Source organism: Schistocerca serialis, unplaced genomic scaffold (assembly GCF_023864345.2).
Source record: "Schistocerca serialis cubense isolate TAMUIC-IGC-003099 unplaced genomic scaffold, iqSchSeri2.2 HiC_scaffold_710, whole genome shotgun sequence".
In the NCBI taxonomy this organism is placed as follows: Eukaryota; Metazoa; Arthropoda; class Insecta; order Orthoptera; family Acrididae; genus Schistocerca; species Schistocerca serialis.
Genome location: NW_026048311.1, coordinates 406,246 through 424,454, shown reverse-complemented (window position 1 = coordinate 424,454; position 18,209 = coordinate 406,246). Strand labels below are relative to the sequence as shown.

Below are 18,209 nucleotides of genomic sequence, written 5' to 3'. Positions count from 1 at the left end.
ATCACTCCTCAATGTGTATACCTTTCCTCCTGACTCACCATGTACACAACGAAGGAAAAAGAGAGGGGGGGGGGGGGGATGCACCAAATCTGTTTCTGTTTTCATACTGTAGCATTTCAAAGTTTGCCAGTTTTTACTATTTTAACACCACAATGGTGCAAAATGATGCTTGCTAAAATTATGAATCTAAATTATATTTTTCATTTAACATTGTATTTGTATGTAACGTAGTGGTAGTTACGTAATACCTTTTAGCAAATTCACCAAGGCAGCATAACATCTACATTTACATTTTGGTTTTCAGCATTATATTACATAAAAGAAATAAATAAAATAAAAATAAATAGGGGTCTCTGTTTCTACATGGTATTTTTCTACAAAATTTGTTTCTGCGCAAACATTTGTATTTTTTAAAAATCTTTTCAGTGTTATGTTTTTTAATAAATAATATTTCAGCACCAAGGAAACAATGGCAACAAGTGTAGTCCATAACTGTGCAAGTGAGAAATCTTAATTAATCAAAGCTATAAAACAAACTGGCTCAACCCAGAGCAGTTTTAAAAAATTAAGTTGAAAATAAAAAATAAAAAAACTTCCTGATTTATTCAGTTTTTAACCACACTGTGTAAAAATAATACAATTTAAAACAGCAACATTTTTATTTGAATAGAGGATGGACTCTGAGCCAATGGAATGTTAGTGATGATTCTGAAGGGTTCGTGAATTGAACAGTAACATCTTTTCTATTTTATTTATTTCAGTGATAATCCCACACACCACAAATTGTAATATTTGCAAGCTACATTACAAGATAGGATCAAATTTTCTTCTCACAAAAGGGATTTCAATTTATTCTTTAAATTATATTTCCACAGGGGTTTCACATCATTACAGATCCTACTTGCTTCCAATTTTCCTAATAAATCCAGTGGCTTAAAGTTATGGATACTTCTGGTTCCTGAAAGTATTTTAACTTCTGAAGGTGACTGATATACAGACTATTCCATGGTACAATAGCTTTGGTGATTGTAATATTACAAAACTGAAACTGGCCTGATTCACATAGGTCTTTGTATACATTCCTTTTGAGATAACATTTTAATTGTCCTCTCTACACCCTAACAACCACTTTTTTCATGTGTTGCAAAGAATAACTGTTCAGCCATTACTGATCTCAAAACTATTTTGATGGGAGAGATAGGTTGATCAAATTATATTCATTTTTGTATTGGCTTGCACATTATCACTAAAATAATGACAGCTTGTGCTTATGAATACATTTCTTTGATAAAATCTGGCATAGTTTTTGAATTCTGTAGAACATACAAGTATCATGTTGCGTGTCATCTGGTCTGACATTTAAATGATCTTTCATCCTCAGTATTTCTGAGGTTAACTGCAATAGGTGTATAGTGCAAGAGTCAAATGTCCAACTGTAACCTTGGGTTTCTTCCTGGGTAGTAAAGCAGTAATTTTCACGAAAGTCCACTGATACTGTGGCAACGTGTACATCAGATGACCATTTAAGGGTTGACTGTATAAAAATCATTGATTGGAGGTCAATTTTGATCGTAATTCAGAAAATGAACCCATTTCACAATTTCGCTGTGCCTTATTACACTGAACTTGTATCAACTTAATGAGGTTCTGTGTTGATCTGAATTACCCTGAGACATGCTTGGCAACACTGCTAAATCATCTATTATCATGATTATCGTGCTTTGACTGCAGGAATAAATTGTACATCACATACACAAAGTATTTATTGTTGAAAGGTTTGTGTTGTAAAGACAGTGGAAAATAAGCATAACAAACTTCCCCATAGCACGAAAAGATTAAAATAGTCAAGACATCCCCCAAGTAAAAGAAAAGAAACAACATAATTCTCAGTGCCTAATGTTCTTCTACATAGAACATTGTCCACCACATCTGCCTAGAATGCTAGGTGGTGTGGCTTCAAAACACAGAGCTGTCATAATAATTTTTTAACCATTATTGCACATAATACACTACTCGACAGCTGATAATTTAAAGCCACTCAGGTTTGGCTGTTAGAGGGCACAGCTGATTTGACTGCAGAGACAAACTGTAAACAACTGTTGCTTTGCATTAGGTTTTCAGGAGTTTGCTAAACATGATAAAAACATACATAATGCAGACTGTTGGCAATGGATTTAGATGCTTTTCTGTGTGAATGAAAGCTCCAATAGTTCACAAGCTTTAAAGTTATTTTTATTCAATACTAAAGAAACTATTCGTGCAGACAGTGGCAGAACTGTACACTTGCACTGTCTGTTTAAGTAGAGCTGTTATCAATATGAATTGACTTACATATGTTTACTTTTTCTGTTCATCAATGTACGTGCAGTTGCCAGCAGTTTAAGCATCTGTTCAGCAGTTAAAATTTAATTTCACTTGTTTAGTTACTGCTATTCATGTCTAGACAGCATTTTTGTAGTAAATGTTCAGTCATTACTGTCTGGTGTCTGCAAATAGTTCTAAATTCCATTTTTTACTCCGCCACTTAAGTGTCTATGAAATGCCTTTAAATTAACACATTAATTATGAGTTATCTCCAAGAGTTATTATGAGATCACTTATTATCTGCATCCATTACATAAATCATAGGTAACTTACTTAACACAGCCTCACAGATAGAAAATATTATTTGAACTTCAGCAGTGAGGGAGTCATATTCACATATTTACTTGACACATCTTGTGTTAACAACAATTTCTTTATTATTTTTTCAACTTGTATTAGCACAACAGAACCTGTTGTTGTGTGTACCGTCACAAGGGAAACTTACAGCTGTAGTTGAAATTGATTTGATCCACAAAAGTGTGTTAATCATGGATGATATCAGTTCAGGGTGATATAATTTGAGATGAACGTTTATAAAAATGCTGATTTCTTACTCCAGCTTGATCTGAGTTCATTTTTTGTGCTAATCTAAGACGGACTGCTTTATGCAATTGACCCTAAGCATGTTGTTATATTTTGACTGAAACTTTGCAAAATAAGAGCGTGGAACAAGTTTTTCCAATTTACATGAAAGGTTCATTATAAAATCTGTTATGTCTGCAGAATGTGTCATCATCTGTCTTGTTTCTGTTGAAACCCACTGATTAAATTCAATGCATGTTCTAATGAATGGTGCAGAAACATACTGAGTGGTGGTACCTTTAGCACTGGCTGAAATACAAGCTTTGGGGCAGATTGACCAGAATAAAATAAACTGCCCCCCCCCCCCCCTCCAGGATATTCACTTTTAAAATTGGAATGCATTTCACACAACTTTTACAAAAACCAGCGGTTTCCCTGTTCATAAAATCTATTTACTAAATCAATTATCTAAGGTTTAAGCTTCACATCTCTTTTCAGGCTAGTTTCTGTTCAGAAACCTTATTCTTTAAAATATTCAGTTTTTGGTACAGCTAATAGTCGGGAGCTGCAAGAGTATTTCAAATGTTTTACCAAGGTAGATGCTGATGCAGCCAGTTATTGCAGTTTTTAACTTCCTGCATATCAAGCAGCAAGTCCATATGAAAAGAATTTTCTGGCACTTCAGCATCTAATGCAATTCTTATTTTCTTTCTTACATTTTCCCATAATTTTCAAAGTTTTAACTTCTGTATATCCCTTTTTACTGCCTTCATTAAGTGACATAATAACAAAAGATAGAACCCTACCACTATATGACTTAAGTTACCACTCCTCCCTTTGTTTTTAAACAAAATATTATTCACTATTAAGAACAGTAACACTGAACACATATATTTCTTAATAATTATTTGTACATACGTTTGAAACAACAGATACTGTAAGACAAACTCATAAAAATTGACCTAAAATTTTTAACATAGCACACAAGACAAAACACCCTAGTGATTTTCTTCTTCAATTTTTTACTTTGCCGCTAAATGTCTGTGAAATGACTTTAAATTGAGATGCTAATGCTTTCAGGATTATTTTGGGTAGCCTTCCATTACCTTTGTGTGTTATACAATGTGTTCTTCAGAGTACTTAATCAGCAAATTTCCCATAAACTGGATGGTAAATGAAAAAAGAAAACTTAAATTTATTTTCAAAATATTATGAAGTATCATTCTGCACTATCGTGGTATTAAAAATGTAATAAATTTCAAATAAAATGAAAGAGTGGGAGAAACAGGTGGAAAGTGGGTGGGGTTGGGCATGTGTATAGAGCTGCTTGGAGGAAGGCAGTAGATGTGCTGGATATGAATACAGAGGGGATGATTGGCAGCTGCATGGGCTAGGCATGCGACACATGAGCACCGGAGCTGGATGGGTATTTTTTTCTTTATTTATTTTTCCCCCTTTTGTTGAACTCACATGAAAAGACCTCATACAGCCAAATATCGAAAGACTATTATCTGACAATGAAACCTGTTAGAGATGACAAAAGTTAAATAGTAATTATAGTTTAAGTTTGTTCTTAATTACTGAAATAATTCACTCACTTTGACGAGACTTTCCATTATTTCTTTCAGATGTGGTTCTAAAATATCTTGCGTAGTGTGTTCAATGACACGAGTTAATATTTTTATAGCTCCCAAATTCATTGGAAGATCTCCTGTTTTTATCAATGGACAAACTACATTAATGAGTTGTTCAGGAGGCAGTGATTTTCCAATAGCTGAAATGCAGTGCTCAGCTGCTTTCGACACCTGAAAAATATTCCACATAAATGCCTTTCCTTGTTAAAGAGAACATTTACTAAATAAAATAAGCTGAAGTTGCCGAGCATGGTATGCAACGTGCAGAATAAATAGTTTTATAATAAAAAAGAAGACACACCCTGTATTTCCAGTCTAAGCTGAAATTTATAGCTCCGCAATATACTGCTAATTCCAAAGAAAAACATTGATGCATTACGTTGATTTTATCAAAATTAGTTACACATTTTTGCTCTAGCACACTCTCATGCCTATACTTTTAGTAATCAATTAGAACTGTGAAAACTAATGTTTCATGGTGAAATTGCACAGGATAAAATGTGGTGGAACAATATAGAAAGGCCAGACCTACATGGAATGCCAGTGTAAGACTTTTTGGTCCTACAACGGGCCTTGCATGCAGATCTTGGGTATAGTGGACCTGCCACACAGTACTCGAGGTCTAAGGTAGCAGGATGGCATTTTTATCAGTCTTCTGACTGGTTTGATGCAGCCCAGCATAAATTCCTCTCCTGAACTAACCTCTTCATCTCCGAGTCGCACTTGCAACCTTCTTCCTCAATTATCTGCTGGATGTATTCCAATCTCTGTCTTCCTCTGCAGTTTTTGCCCTCTACAGCTCCCTCTAGTACCATGGAAGTCATTCCCTCATGTCTTAACAGATGTCCTATCATCGTGTCCCTTCTCTTTATAAGTGTTTTCCACATATTGCTTTCCTCTCCAATTCTGCGCAAAACCTCCTCATTCCTTAACTTATCAGTCCATCTAATTTTCAACATTTGTCTGTAGCACCACATCTCAAATGCTTTGATTCTCTTCTGTTCCCGTTTTTCCCCACAGTCCATGTTTCACTACCATACAATGCTGTACTCCAGACGTACAGTCTTAGAAATTTCCTCCTCAAATTAAGGCTGATATTTGATATTAGTAGACTTCTCTTGGCCAAGAATGCCTTTTCTGCCATAGCTAATATGTTTTTGATGTCCTCCTTGCTCCATCTGTCATTGGTTATTTTACTGCCTAGGTAGTAGAATTCCTTAACTTCATCTACTTCATGACCATTAATCCCGATGTTAAGTTTCTCACTGTTCTCATTTCTGCTACTTCTCATTACCTTTGCCTTTCTTCAATTTACTCTCAATCCATACTACGTACTCATTGGACTGTTCATTCCATTCAGCAGATCATGTAATTCTTCTTCACTTTCACTCAGGATAGCAATGTCGTCAGTGAACTGCATCACTGATATCCTTTCACATTGGATTTTAATTCCACTCCTGGACCTTTCTTTTATTTCCGTCATTGCTTTCTCGATGTACAGATTGAACAGTAGGGGTGAAAATCTAATCCTTCTCTTACACCCTTTTTAATATGAGCACTCTGTTCTTGGTCATAAACTCTTATTATTCCCTCTTGGCTGTTGTACATATTGTATATGACACGTCTCTCCCTATAGCTTACCCCAACGTTTTCAGAATTTCGAACATCTTGCACCATTATACATCGTTGAACGCTTTTTCCAGGTCAACAAATCCTATGAATGTGTCTTGATTTTTCTTTAATCTTGCTTCCGTTATTAACCGCCAAGTCAGAATTGCCTCTCTTGTGCCTTTACTTTTCCTAAAGCCAAACTGATCGTTATCTAGCATATCCTCAATTTTCTTCCCAATTCTTATGTATATTATTCTTGTAAGCAACCTGGATGCATGAGCTGTTAAGCCAATTGTGCGATAATTCTCGCACTTGTCAGCTCTTGCTGACTTCGGAAATGTGTGGATGACGCTTTTCCAAAAGTCAGATCGTATGTCGCCCGACTCATACATTCTACACACCAACGTGAGCAGTTGTTTTATTGCCACTTCCTCCAATGATTTTAGAAATTCTGACGGAATGTTATCTATCCCTTCTGCCTTATTTGACCTCAAATCCTTGGAAGCTCTTTTAAATTCTGATTCTAATACTGGATCCCCTCTCTCTTCTAAATTGACTCCTGTTTCTTCTTCCATCACGTCAGACAAATCTTCCCCCTCGTAGAGGTTTTCAAATGTATTCTTTCCACCTATCCACTCTCTCCTCTGTATTTAATAGTGGAAGTCCTGTTGCACTCTTAATGTTACCACCCTTGCTTTTAATGTCACCGAAGGCTGTTTTGACTTTCCTGCATGCTGGGTCTGTCCTTCCGACAATCGTGCCTTTTTCGATGTCTTCACATTTTTCCAGCAGCCATTTCGTCTCAGCTTCCCTGCACTTCCTATTTCTGTATTCCTGAGTTTTCCAGAACATTTTTGTACTTCCTCCTTTCCTCAACCAACTGAAGTATTTCTTCTGTTACCCATGGTTTCTTCACAGTTACCTTCTTTGTACCTATGTTTTCCTCCCCAACTTCTGTGATGGCCCTTTTTAGAGATGTCCATTCCTCTTCAACTGCACTGCTACTGAGCTATTCCTTACTGCTGTATCTATAGCCTTAGAGAACTTCGAAACGTATCTCATCATTCCTTAACACTTCCGTGTCCCACTTCTTTGTGTATTGATTCTTCCTGACTAATGTCTTAAACTTCAGCCTACTCTTCATCACTACTATATTGTGATCTGAGTCTATATCTGCTCCTGGGTACACCTTACAATCCAATATCTGGTTTCGGAATCTCTGTCTGACCACAATGTAATCTAACTGAAATCTTCCCGTATCACCTGGCCTTTTCCACGTAAACCTCCTCCTATCTTCTGGTAAACCTTCCGGGATGTAAGGTCGTGGTCCATGAAACTCTTCAGCTCCTAACGTTTCGTCCAGAGCTGCGCTGGACATCTTCAGAGGGGTGTTTCTCCTCCGGTGAGTCTTGCCGACTGACGGGCTGGACGTCTGAGAGCGACTTATGTATCGTAGAAAGTGGGCGTGACCAGAGTTACACGTGATATGCAGAGATAACCTTTGTCAGAGATAAAACTTAACTATAGATCGTAATCTCGTCACGGATAAAACTGTCTAGCAATTCTGTAGTGCTACTGTCCAAATATCACTAAGTTTCATGGTCTCTTCTTTCCGATTAAAATTATCCCTATGTTTATATATTTCAATTGCTTCTCTACAAAGCCGTGGGTAATAGTTCGTTGTCGTAGATAAAATTTTTGTTTCGGAAAACTTCACTTGATGATTTCCTGGCTGAAAAGCGTGTTCTGCTACAGCCGATTTATCTGTTTTTCCTAATCGGCAAAGACTTCTGTGTTCTTTTAACCGTGTATTTACGCTTCTTTTTGTTGTTCCAACATAAACTTTACCACATGTACACGGAATTTTATATACGCCACTGGCTGATAGAGGAGCGCGTTTATCTTTTACAGACCGAAGAACATGACAAATTTTCTTCGTTGGTCTAAAAACAGGTCTAATATCATGTTTACTTAAAATCTTTCCATCTGATCCGTTACTTTCTTTATAAAAGGGAGAGAGACTGTATTCTTCCATCGTTTTTCGGACTTGTCCTTAAGCTTTTTGTTGTTTGGGTGCAGAATTCTGCTTACTTCTTTCTTTGAGTAGCCATTTTTCTCAAAAGCGTGCTTCAGATGTTTTAATTCGTCGTCTAGATACTCCGGCGTGCAAATCCGTCTGGCTCTGTCAACGAGACTTGTAATCACACCTCTTTTTTGTTTTGGATGGTGGTTAGAGTTTTTATGCAAGTACCTGTCTGTGTGCGTTATTTTTCTAAAAATCTGTTGTTTCAATCTTCCATCCATCTGTCTCATAACTAAACCATCCAAAAACGGTATTTTGTTATCATTTTCTCTCTCCATGGTAAACTGGATTCTTGGATTTATATTATTAAGGTAATCAAAAGATTCGCCTAAGGCTTCTCTACCATGTGGCCAGACCACAAATGTATCGTCTACATACCGATACCAGCGAGATGGTTTCTTATCTGCTTTTTCCAAGGCTGACTGTTCGAATTTCTCCATGTAGAAATTAGCTACTGCAGGACCCAATGGGTTACCCATTGCTACGCCATTAAGTTGTTCATAAAACTCATTATTCCATTGGAAATGACTGGAAGTAAGACAGTGTCTGAAAAGAGCAGTCAGATCTTCTGGAAAAATATCCGTTATAAAATCCATAACTTCATTAACTGGAATCATAGTAAATAAAGATACTACATCGAAACTTACTAAAATATCTTCAGGAGTCAGAATTAAACCTTCAATTTGCTCAATAAAATGACGTGAGTCCTTTATATATGAGTCCGTTTTTCCAAAATAGGGTTGTAAACGAGTTGTTAGATATCTTGCTATTTCATACGTAGGAGAATTGATAGTACTAACAATCGGTCTCAGAGGTAGGTCCTTCTTATGTACCTTGGGTAGGCCATTGAGTCCAGGACACACAGCTTCAGTCTTCAATAAAGCTCTTTTTTCTTCTTTTTGAATAGAAGTGGCCGATTTTATCAAATTATTTGTTTTCCGTAGTACGCTGGCTGTAGGATCTTTCTTAAGTTTTTTGTATTGTCCTGCAGTAGCTAATTTCTACATGGAGAAATTCGAACAGTCAGCCTTGGAAAAAGCAGATAAGAAACCATCTCGCTGGTATCGGTATGTAGACGATACATTTGTGGTCTGGCCACATGGTAGAGAAGCCTTAGGCGAATTTTTTGATTATCTTAATAATATAAATCCAAGAATCCAGTTTACCATGGAGAGAGAAAATGATAACAAAATACCGTTTTTGGATGTTTTAGTTATGAGACAGACGGATGGAAGATTGAAACAACAGATTTCTAGAAAAATAACGCACACAGACAGATACTTGCATAAAAACTCTAACCACCATCCAAAACAAAAAAGAGGTGTGATTACAAGTCTCGTTGACAGAGCCAGACGGATTTGCACGCCGGAGTATCTAGACGACGAATTAAAACATCTGAAGCACGCTTTTGAGAAAAATGGCTACTCAAAGAAAGAAGTAAGCAGAATTCTGCACCCAAACAACAATAAGCTTAAGGACAAGTCCGAAAAACGATGGAAGAATACAGTCTCTCTCCCTTTTATAAAGAAAGTAACAGATCAGATTGGAAAGATTTTAAGTAAACATGATATTAGACCTGTTTTTAGACCAATGAAGAAAATTTGTCATGTTCTTCGGTCTGTAAAAGATAAACGCGCTCCTCTATCAGCCAGTGGTGTATATAAAATTCCGTGTTCCTGTGGTAAAGTTTATGTTGGAACAACAAAAAGAAGCGTAAATACACGGCTAAAAGAACACAGAAGTCTTTGCCGATTAGGAAAAACAGATAAATCGGCTGCAGCAGAACACGCTTTTCAGCCAGGAAATCATCAAGTGAAGTTTTCTGAAACAAAAATTTTATCTACGACGACCAACTATTACCCACGGCTTTGTAGAGAAGCAATTGAAATATATAAACATAGGGATAATTTTAATCGGAAAGAAGAGACCATGAAACTTAGTGATATTTGGACAGTAGCACTACAGAATTGCTAGACAGTTTTATTCGTGACGAGATTACGATCTATAGTTAAGTTTTATCTCTGACAAAGGTTATCTCTGCATATCTCGTGTAACTCTGGTCACGCCCACCTTCTACGATACATAAGTCGCTCTCAGACGTCCGACCCGTCAGTCGGCAAGACTCACTGAAGATGTCCAGCGCAGCTCTGGACGAAACGTTAGGAGCTGAAGAGTTTCATGGACCATGACCTTACATCCCGGAAGGTTTACCAGAAGATATGTCATCCGGTCATGAAAGCTTTCATACCAAAACCTCCCCCTATTTTGATTCTTGAACAAGGTATTCGCTATTACTAGCTGAAACTTGTTACAGAACTCAATTAGTCTTTCTCCTCTCTCGTTCCTTGTCCAAAGCCCTTATTCTCCAGTAACCTTTTCTTCTACTCCTTCCCTTATAACTGCATTCCAGTCCCCCATGAGTATTAGATGGCAGGGCAAACAATTTTATGGCAAAGTATTGCAACCACATGGTAGCCTCTACAGCACACATTTCCCATCAGACTGAGTATTGTTGGTTTATAGAGGCTGCAATCTATGCTTTACAGCTCATCAGAGGAATTAGTCTCATAAAAACATGGGTGCTGTTCACAGACGAGTTGAAGTTTAGTCTAGAGAAGGATTCTCACCATTTGTTCATCTAGTAAGTCCCTCTGAAATGTTACAATATTGCCAGTATTTAGGAAAATAATTAATACACTGCCAGCTTTGTCAATTGGGTCAATATCACGTTAAGAGCATGTACACCACCACAACGAGTTTCTAGGGATATTGTGATACCCGCTGTCTACACAAACAACAACGTGCAAAATTATGCACGCATTTTTAATCAAGTTTACAAAGCTGGGATCCATCTGATGAATGAGTATGCCCCATTACACTGGACTGGCCTGGTGGTCATATGCCATCACCAGGTGAACATAATTCTTTTAGTGTGGCCACTTTGTCCAAGAAATTAAATATGGTTGTATACACACGGTGTGGTATGCTATAGGCCACTGCTGACTTGTGTAAGGCACCTGTCCAGTAATGAGAGATGTTACCACCAGTCACACTGCATGCCGTGTTCTGCTGTAATGGAGTACTTGTGCATCCTGTGCTGTCACGTGAAGACACCACATGCGATATCGGAATTTAAAGTGATATGCACATCAAATTTGTTAATTTACAAATACCTGAGAAAGTGTGTTATGCGTATAACTCTGTGTAAAAATATACACTATTTAAAATGAAAACAAATGTGTGTCAAGTGCAGTTGTGAAGCTTCAATGGTATTTAAAAAAGCATGTTTTAATGTTTCCATTATTATGAATTATCTAATAAAGAAAGAATTAGCCACCATTTAAGTGACTGTATTATGGGAAACAACCATTTCAACTAGAGACTTTTTGCAGAGATTCTCATATTCTTTAAAAGAGGAACAATATACTTAATCTCATTATGAAACATCAGACAACAATGAAAGCAAAAATTGGTTTGTAAGAAATCCTGTTTATCACTACCTTATTTTATACTTGAAGTATAGTATTTCATTGCATGCCACAGAGACAGTAGCTACAATATAAATCATGTACAAAAGAATGTGCATATTTTAAATGCCAGTAAATAAATATTACACAAACCTCTTTACACGGGTCACTGTAAGCTGTTAGCGTTCGCAGCACGATTAACTCTACGTACATATTAAAACAATGTCTCACAGTTGGGTCTTTGATCATATCGTGTAGCACATTTAAAATGTACGTCTTGACTGGAGAGTGAGGTAGTGCCAACTGTGATACCAGAACCCTTAATAGAACCCTATAAAAATAAAGTAATGGCATACGTAAGTCAAAATCATACGTGCACTGTATCAGTAATATTAGGAATTTAGCTTTTGCCCTAGATGAGTACAATGTTCATTGTCAGTATTTAAAATGCCACCCACAGTCAAAGCATGTTTTTACATTATGTGCATCTGAATTAAATGCATGGAATATTATTAATAACAAAAATAATTATGATGATAACAACAATGCCACTGCTTAAGATGTTAATTACAATTTATTAGCAACAAGTATGGAATTAGAAAGGTGATGGCTATAGTCTATCATGACATGTGCACTGACATGGCAATCACTCTATGAGCATGTGATAAAGGGAAAAATGAACTTCTATCTGATAGTTTCCAAGCAATTAAAACTGTGAAATATTCATGCCACGAATATGGCCAATACATACGATGAGCACACGAAAACTATCTGTTCATGTTGATATCTTCCCACTCCCTCCCCCTCCTCTCTTCTATCTATCTACCTATCTATCTATCACACACACACACACACACACACACACACACACACACACACACACACACAACATGATAATCATCAAAACATGTTTAATTAAGAGATGTTATGTTACTCTGATATTGTGAATGACTAAAGGTTTTTGTCAAATAATTCAATTAACTCTGATCACTTAAGGGTTACTTTAAGTCACTATGCCAACAATAAAATTTGCAACTCACATGGGCAATCAGTAGAAAATACACACAAAATTTTTGAGTCACTTTCAACATCAACTCTCTGATTATATATGTTCCACATGGCCATCAGTCAGCCAATTTCATTTCCTGGATTAATAAACCATCTTACAGGGGGTCACGTCTGTAACCTTTCGGGGATGTGAGCTTTCTCTAGCATTGCAGGAAGTCATTTTTAACAGAAGAAGCTGATCTGCTCTTTTGGCATTATGGTGACCTTGATCATACAGGAAGGATCGAAGGAAGGACAACTGGAGTTGAACACCCCATCAATCAGAAGGTAATTAGAAATGAGCCAAAACTCGAATCAGACAAGGATAACAAAGAAAATGGCCCATGTCCATTTCCAAGGAAGCATCCCACCAGTGGCCGTAAGTGATTTACATAAACCATGGAAAACATAGAGGCTGGGTAGGGATTTGAGCCCCAATCCTACTGAATTCAAGCCCAGTGCTGTATCTATTGTACTAACTTGCACGCTCTACCTACTCAGCTAGCCCCGAAGTAACCCCTCTTCTAAATGCAACATTTTTAAATGATTTCAACTGTCATCATGATCTACTGATAGCTTTCATTAGAATTTTGTGTGTGCAGTTGGATGAAAAACAAAATCTAAATAATAAATGTAAGAGGCAACATGAATACTTCCATTATGAAGCTCACTATCTCCATGAAAGAACACTAACATTATCTCAACAGCTGCAGGTAATGTTGGAAAGACAGCTGCTTAGTGTCCATAGTATAGTGGTGGAAATTTAAAATCACTGCCCAAATTGTTGCAGATTGTTTTATATGTAATTAATAATTTACAGAATTCAGACATGACCAACAGAAGAAAAGGTGACAGATATGGACCAAAACTCCTCACAACCCAAACAGGATGATGCAAAAGAGTCAAGAAGTTGTACACTGGTGGACTATGCAGGGGAACGGGTTAGAGAAAGCAACATTTGAATATTGCATCTTGAAAACTGACAGTGTGTATGGGTTCGGGCGGAGGGGAGGGGGGAGACAATACTACAATAACAAGTCCATCTCTTAAAACACCAAAATAAAGCACTATATAATCATGGTCAACACATAATGTCTTTTTGCCATCTGAATGACTTTATATGAGGAGCTAGAGGTTTTGGATAATAGAATATTAAAAAACATTAAATACAGAGAGAATTTCAGAGGCTGTGAGGAGATGGAAGTTGCTGTTCCTGACAACTGCACAGAATGAATGGTAACAGATTAACCCCAAAAGCAAAGAACTATTAGCACATACTCATAGCACTTGAGCCTCCACACTGTTGGTGATCCAATAATGTATTCGCCAGCTGCTATCTCGTTGACAATAGGCAACACTACTTCATCAGCTATGCACACAGATTTTAGTGTTGACACACCTTTATGATCTTTTTTGGGAAGTGAGCAAATTGAAAGAAATGAGGAACTAAAAACTATCCTCACTGAAAGAAAAAAAAGTGTAAAATGGTACCCATATATTAATATATTTAAAAGGTTGCTAATATTTCAGCAGATAACACATTTGTTGTTTATCAAGCTACTGAAAAGATAAAAGAAGCCAGAGACATAAATGTCAGGTTATTTAAGTGATCATATATGTTTCAAAGTAATAAAGGTGTGTTATTAAAAATTTCCAGATCTTTCATTAATTTTCAACAAACAATTTCTGTGCTAGGGCCATTTAAATAAAATCCTGCAGTCCTGTAGCAGCCTTCCACACAAGTTTACTAAAGAGCACCAAACACACTAAAAGTCATCTTATTCACTTATTAAAATACTCTCACCCTTTTCTGTGTTTGTTCATATCATTTTCAGTTACACTACTTTCTCTTGCTGACTATCTTATGATGCTAAGTGATTTTTTTTAACTGTTTAGTCTCATTTTATCATTTGGCTTCTAAAAAGTGTGTATTTCTTCTGTAGCATTTACCACATTCTCTCATTCCAGTTTTCCCACTTTATGTTACAGACAGACAAATTTGAATGTCTTGAGACCAGGCTCATTTTTACTTTGGCTTTTTCATGACTGTATCACAAGCTGCTTTACAACACATCACTTTCTATGGTTATAGACCTGTGCCTTACAATATAAAGGCAAGTCAACAAATAATACAGAATAATACAATCTGGGCGTAGTGTGCCACCTACGACAGTTTTAGTTAAACAGGAAATGTGGAACCACTACCTGTATTACATACAATACTGGTCAGTTAAATAAATTAAAAGAAAATCAAGCTACTCAGTTACACATGAATGATGTAGAAATAACAAAATTATATTTGGACAACACAAAAAATGATGGTACTGTAATATCTTCTGAAACTATGTAACAGAAATTGCAGAACAAATTTTCTGAAACTTACTTGAAATTATAGACTATGATACCAACAGCTCCAGATTTTATTAGGTGTTTTAACTGAGAAAGTGCTTTCTTACTGTCTTGCTCAGATACTTTTGCATTTCCTTCATCATCAACTTTTAAAGTGTCAATCACATTCTGCACAATTTGACAGTTTTCTTCTACTAGAGCTGCAATTAAAATAAACAAACAAATAAAATAATTAATGCATTTTATAAATACACACTATCTGTAGGAAGATTGTACACTGAATTTGCAAGTTACAGATTTCAGTATGTTATTTACATATATTCATTTATGAGTGGCCAGGTGCTATGGTGGGATAAACAGGTTGTTAGCTTTAGATGCAATCAAAGAGAAATATTTGTGACTGTAAACTACAATTGGGAACAAACAGACCTTCTGACTATAGGTACCACCAACCTTCCCAGGAAGTGAAGAGACTGGTAGGCAGCTGCTCGCAGCTGAATGATAAACTGTTGGCTGTTTATGATGCCAATGTTCACAACCTAGTGTGGCGAGTAGATATGTGAACACCTACTGCACAGCAATTCAGAGATCTTGAATAGGGATAAGGAATCTAGTCTCAGGAGTAGAAAAAGGGAAAAAGTAACTGACATACTTTTGGGTCTGTCTAAAGACAGACGCCATGTGGGCACCATCCTTATCTGATCACATGTATAATAAGTTTGGGGTTCAAATGGGTGTTAAACACACTATGGCCTATAGGAATCATAGGAAAACAGACATAGGAGAGACTTAAACTAAAACTTATCTGAAGTCAAAACTTCGATAAGAAATCCGGTAGATCTTGAGGAAATGGCAGATGAAGTGATGTCTGGTATTATGACCTCATACTTAGAAAATTGTCCAGTCACCAAGACGTGCACAAACAGGAGCGTACCTGGATGGAATGATCATTTGGAACTGCAATGGAAGCAGGTAAGAAGAACGTTCAACTTTGCGAGAAGGAAAATACAATGGGCAAAATATTGGGATGCCCTTGCCAAATACAATCCTGCCATTAAGCAAGGGGAACTATCACCCTCGGAGATATTCTGTGAGGTGAAAGGTACAGCTACTAGAGCCAGACTTCATAAAATCCCCACAAGAATACCAACCAACCCAGGAGACACTCTAAGGAAGGAGGATGGCGGGTAGCACAAAAGATCCTGGATTTGCTCCCAAAACTCATTTCCCTCAATGCACTCTAGCTGGTAACACAGACCAGGTTTCAGTTCCTGGAAGGTAATGATTTACAAGTAACCAAAAGGAGAACTGAGAATCTGTCAGACAATGTGTTGATTTCAAAAACATCACATGGGTGGTCCGAATGTTTCAACCATTCAAGTCACCAAGCTGAGACAGAATCTTTCTGGCTCTATTGCAACAAACAGGAGAGGGCTTACCAGACACGTGTGCTGACTACTAAGAGTCAGCCTGGTAGCAGGAGCCTAATGCTTGGAGGACAGTAAAGGTTGTTTTCATTCCAAACCAGGGAACACTGAACGTTCCAAGGCTGAGGAATTGAGACCAATCAGTCAATCCTCCTTTCTCCTAATGATATTATAAAATATGGTTAATGTGAATGTTGGGGAAAGGAAGTTAACTTAGGTTCCTCTACGTGAAAACAAACGTGCATATTAACTTGGCAAATCATGCAAAACAGCACATCATGAACTTGTTGGGAAGGTGGAAAAATTCTTTATACGTTCAGAAAACAGCTCCCTGCATCTTCCTAGATATTGAGGGAGCTTTTAGCAATACAATTTATGATTATAGAGTTTCAAGAAGACCATAGCATTAAGATTACGATATGCCAGGTGGATTGAAGACCATGCTGAGTTGACGATAGGTAGAAGAACCATGAGGAATGAGAAAATGTTGATCCTTTTGTCCCCACAGTTGTGGAACCTAGATGTGAATGAACTTGTCAAAGAGTTAAATACTGGAGGATACTTTGCCAAGAATACACAGATGAATTAATCATGTCACAACAATGGCACAATTCACTCTGAACATTGTGCAACAATGCAGTAGGAAATAGAATCTAAGGTTCTGTCCCAGGAAAACATTGTAGGAGGAGGATGACAAGGAACAGATTAATGTTTAATGTCCTGTCAACATCAAGGTTATTAGAGACAGAGCACAAGCTTGAATAAGGGATGGATGGGGAAGGAAACGGGCCACACCCTTTCAAAGGAAGCACGCTGACATTTGCTTGGACTGATTTAGGGAAATCATGGAAAACTTAAATGTGGATGGCCAGATGTGGGTTTGAACTGCTGTCATCCCGAATGCGAGTCCAGTGTGCTAAACACAGTGAAAACTGTACTTTTAACGTTCATGTGGAAGCATATACAGCACACGTACCGAAATCATATGCTCTTCAAGGAAGTTCTACCATCAGAGTTGATAATGAAGTATCTATACATAACCCTTGATGGAAAACTATCTTTGACCTCTCACATTAAGAATATTTGTCCCAAAAGAAAAGGTGCTATTATGTGTACTAAAAGGGCCTGTGGTAAAAACTGGTGTGTAAGTCCCAGGAGCACGTACTGGATATACACTTCTGTAATAAAACCTATGATAATCTATGGGGCTACTGTACAGTAGAATAAAGTAGAACAGAAGGTGCTTGACATACTACAGAGACTGGTCTCCTTAGCTATAACAGGCGGAATTAGCAGCACACCAACTGCTGGGATGGAGAGTATACTGGACAATCCTCCATTACATCCCTGGGTTACAACGCAGGCAGCAGAAGGGCATACAGGTTAAAACTTGGAAACCTATAGGATATCCAGAATCCCACACCAATTTAGTAAATGTAGTTAAGTATAGGAATGGTCAGGGAAATGCCAGCTAACTAGACAATAGCTTCCAGCTGCTTCAATAAACATTTCAAGACAACAAATGGCAGTCAGGGGCAGTGGAAGAATGAACCACAATACCATTCATGAGAGACAGTCTGGCTTACTGGTGGACTGAAAACAGACAAAAGTGCTGGGGACAGGTTACAGCCTAGACATGAGAAAGCAATCTCAGTAGGGAAGCTGGCAACAATATTACTGAAGGAAGTCTTTGCTATTAGAGAGC

The 18,209-nt window shown here is 37.3% G+C and overlaps 1 protein-coding gene across 1 annotated transcript in view; it reads right to left on the bottom strand.

Moving 5' to 3' along the window:
- Nucleotides 1–18,209, bottom strand: part of LOC126449166 (CLIP-associating protein 1-like) — a 292,116-nt gene that overhangs the window by 2,401 nt on the left and 271,506 nt on the right. Inside the window, 3 exon segments of the mRNA XM_050091012.1 lie at nucleotides 4,485–4,691; nucleotides 11,835–12,012; nucleotides 15,112–15,277. Coding sequence (XP_049946969.1) covers nucleotides 4,485–4,691; nucleotides 11,835–12,012; nucleotides 15,112–15,277 — 551 coding nt within the window.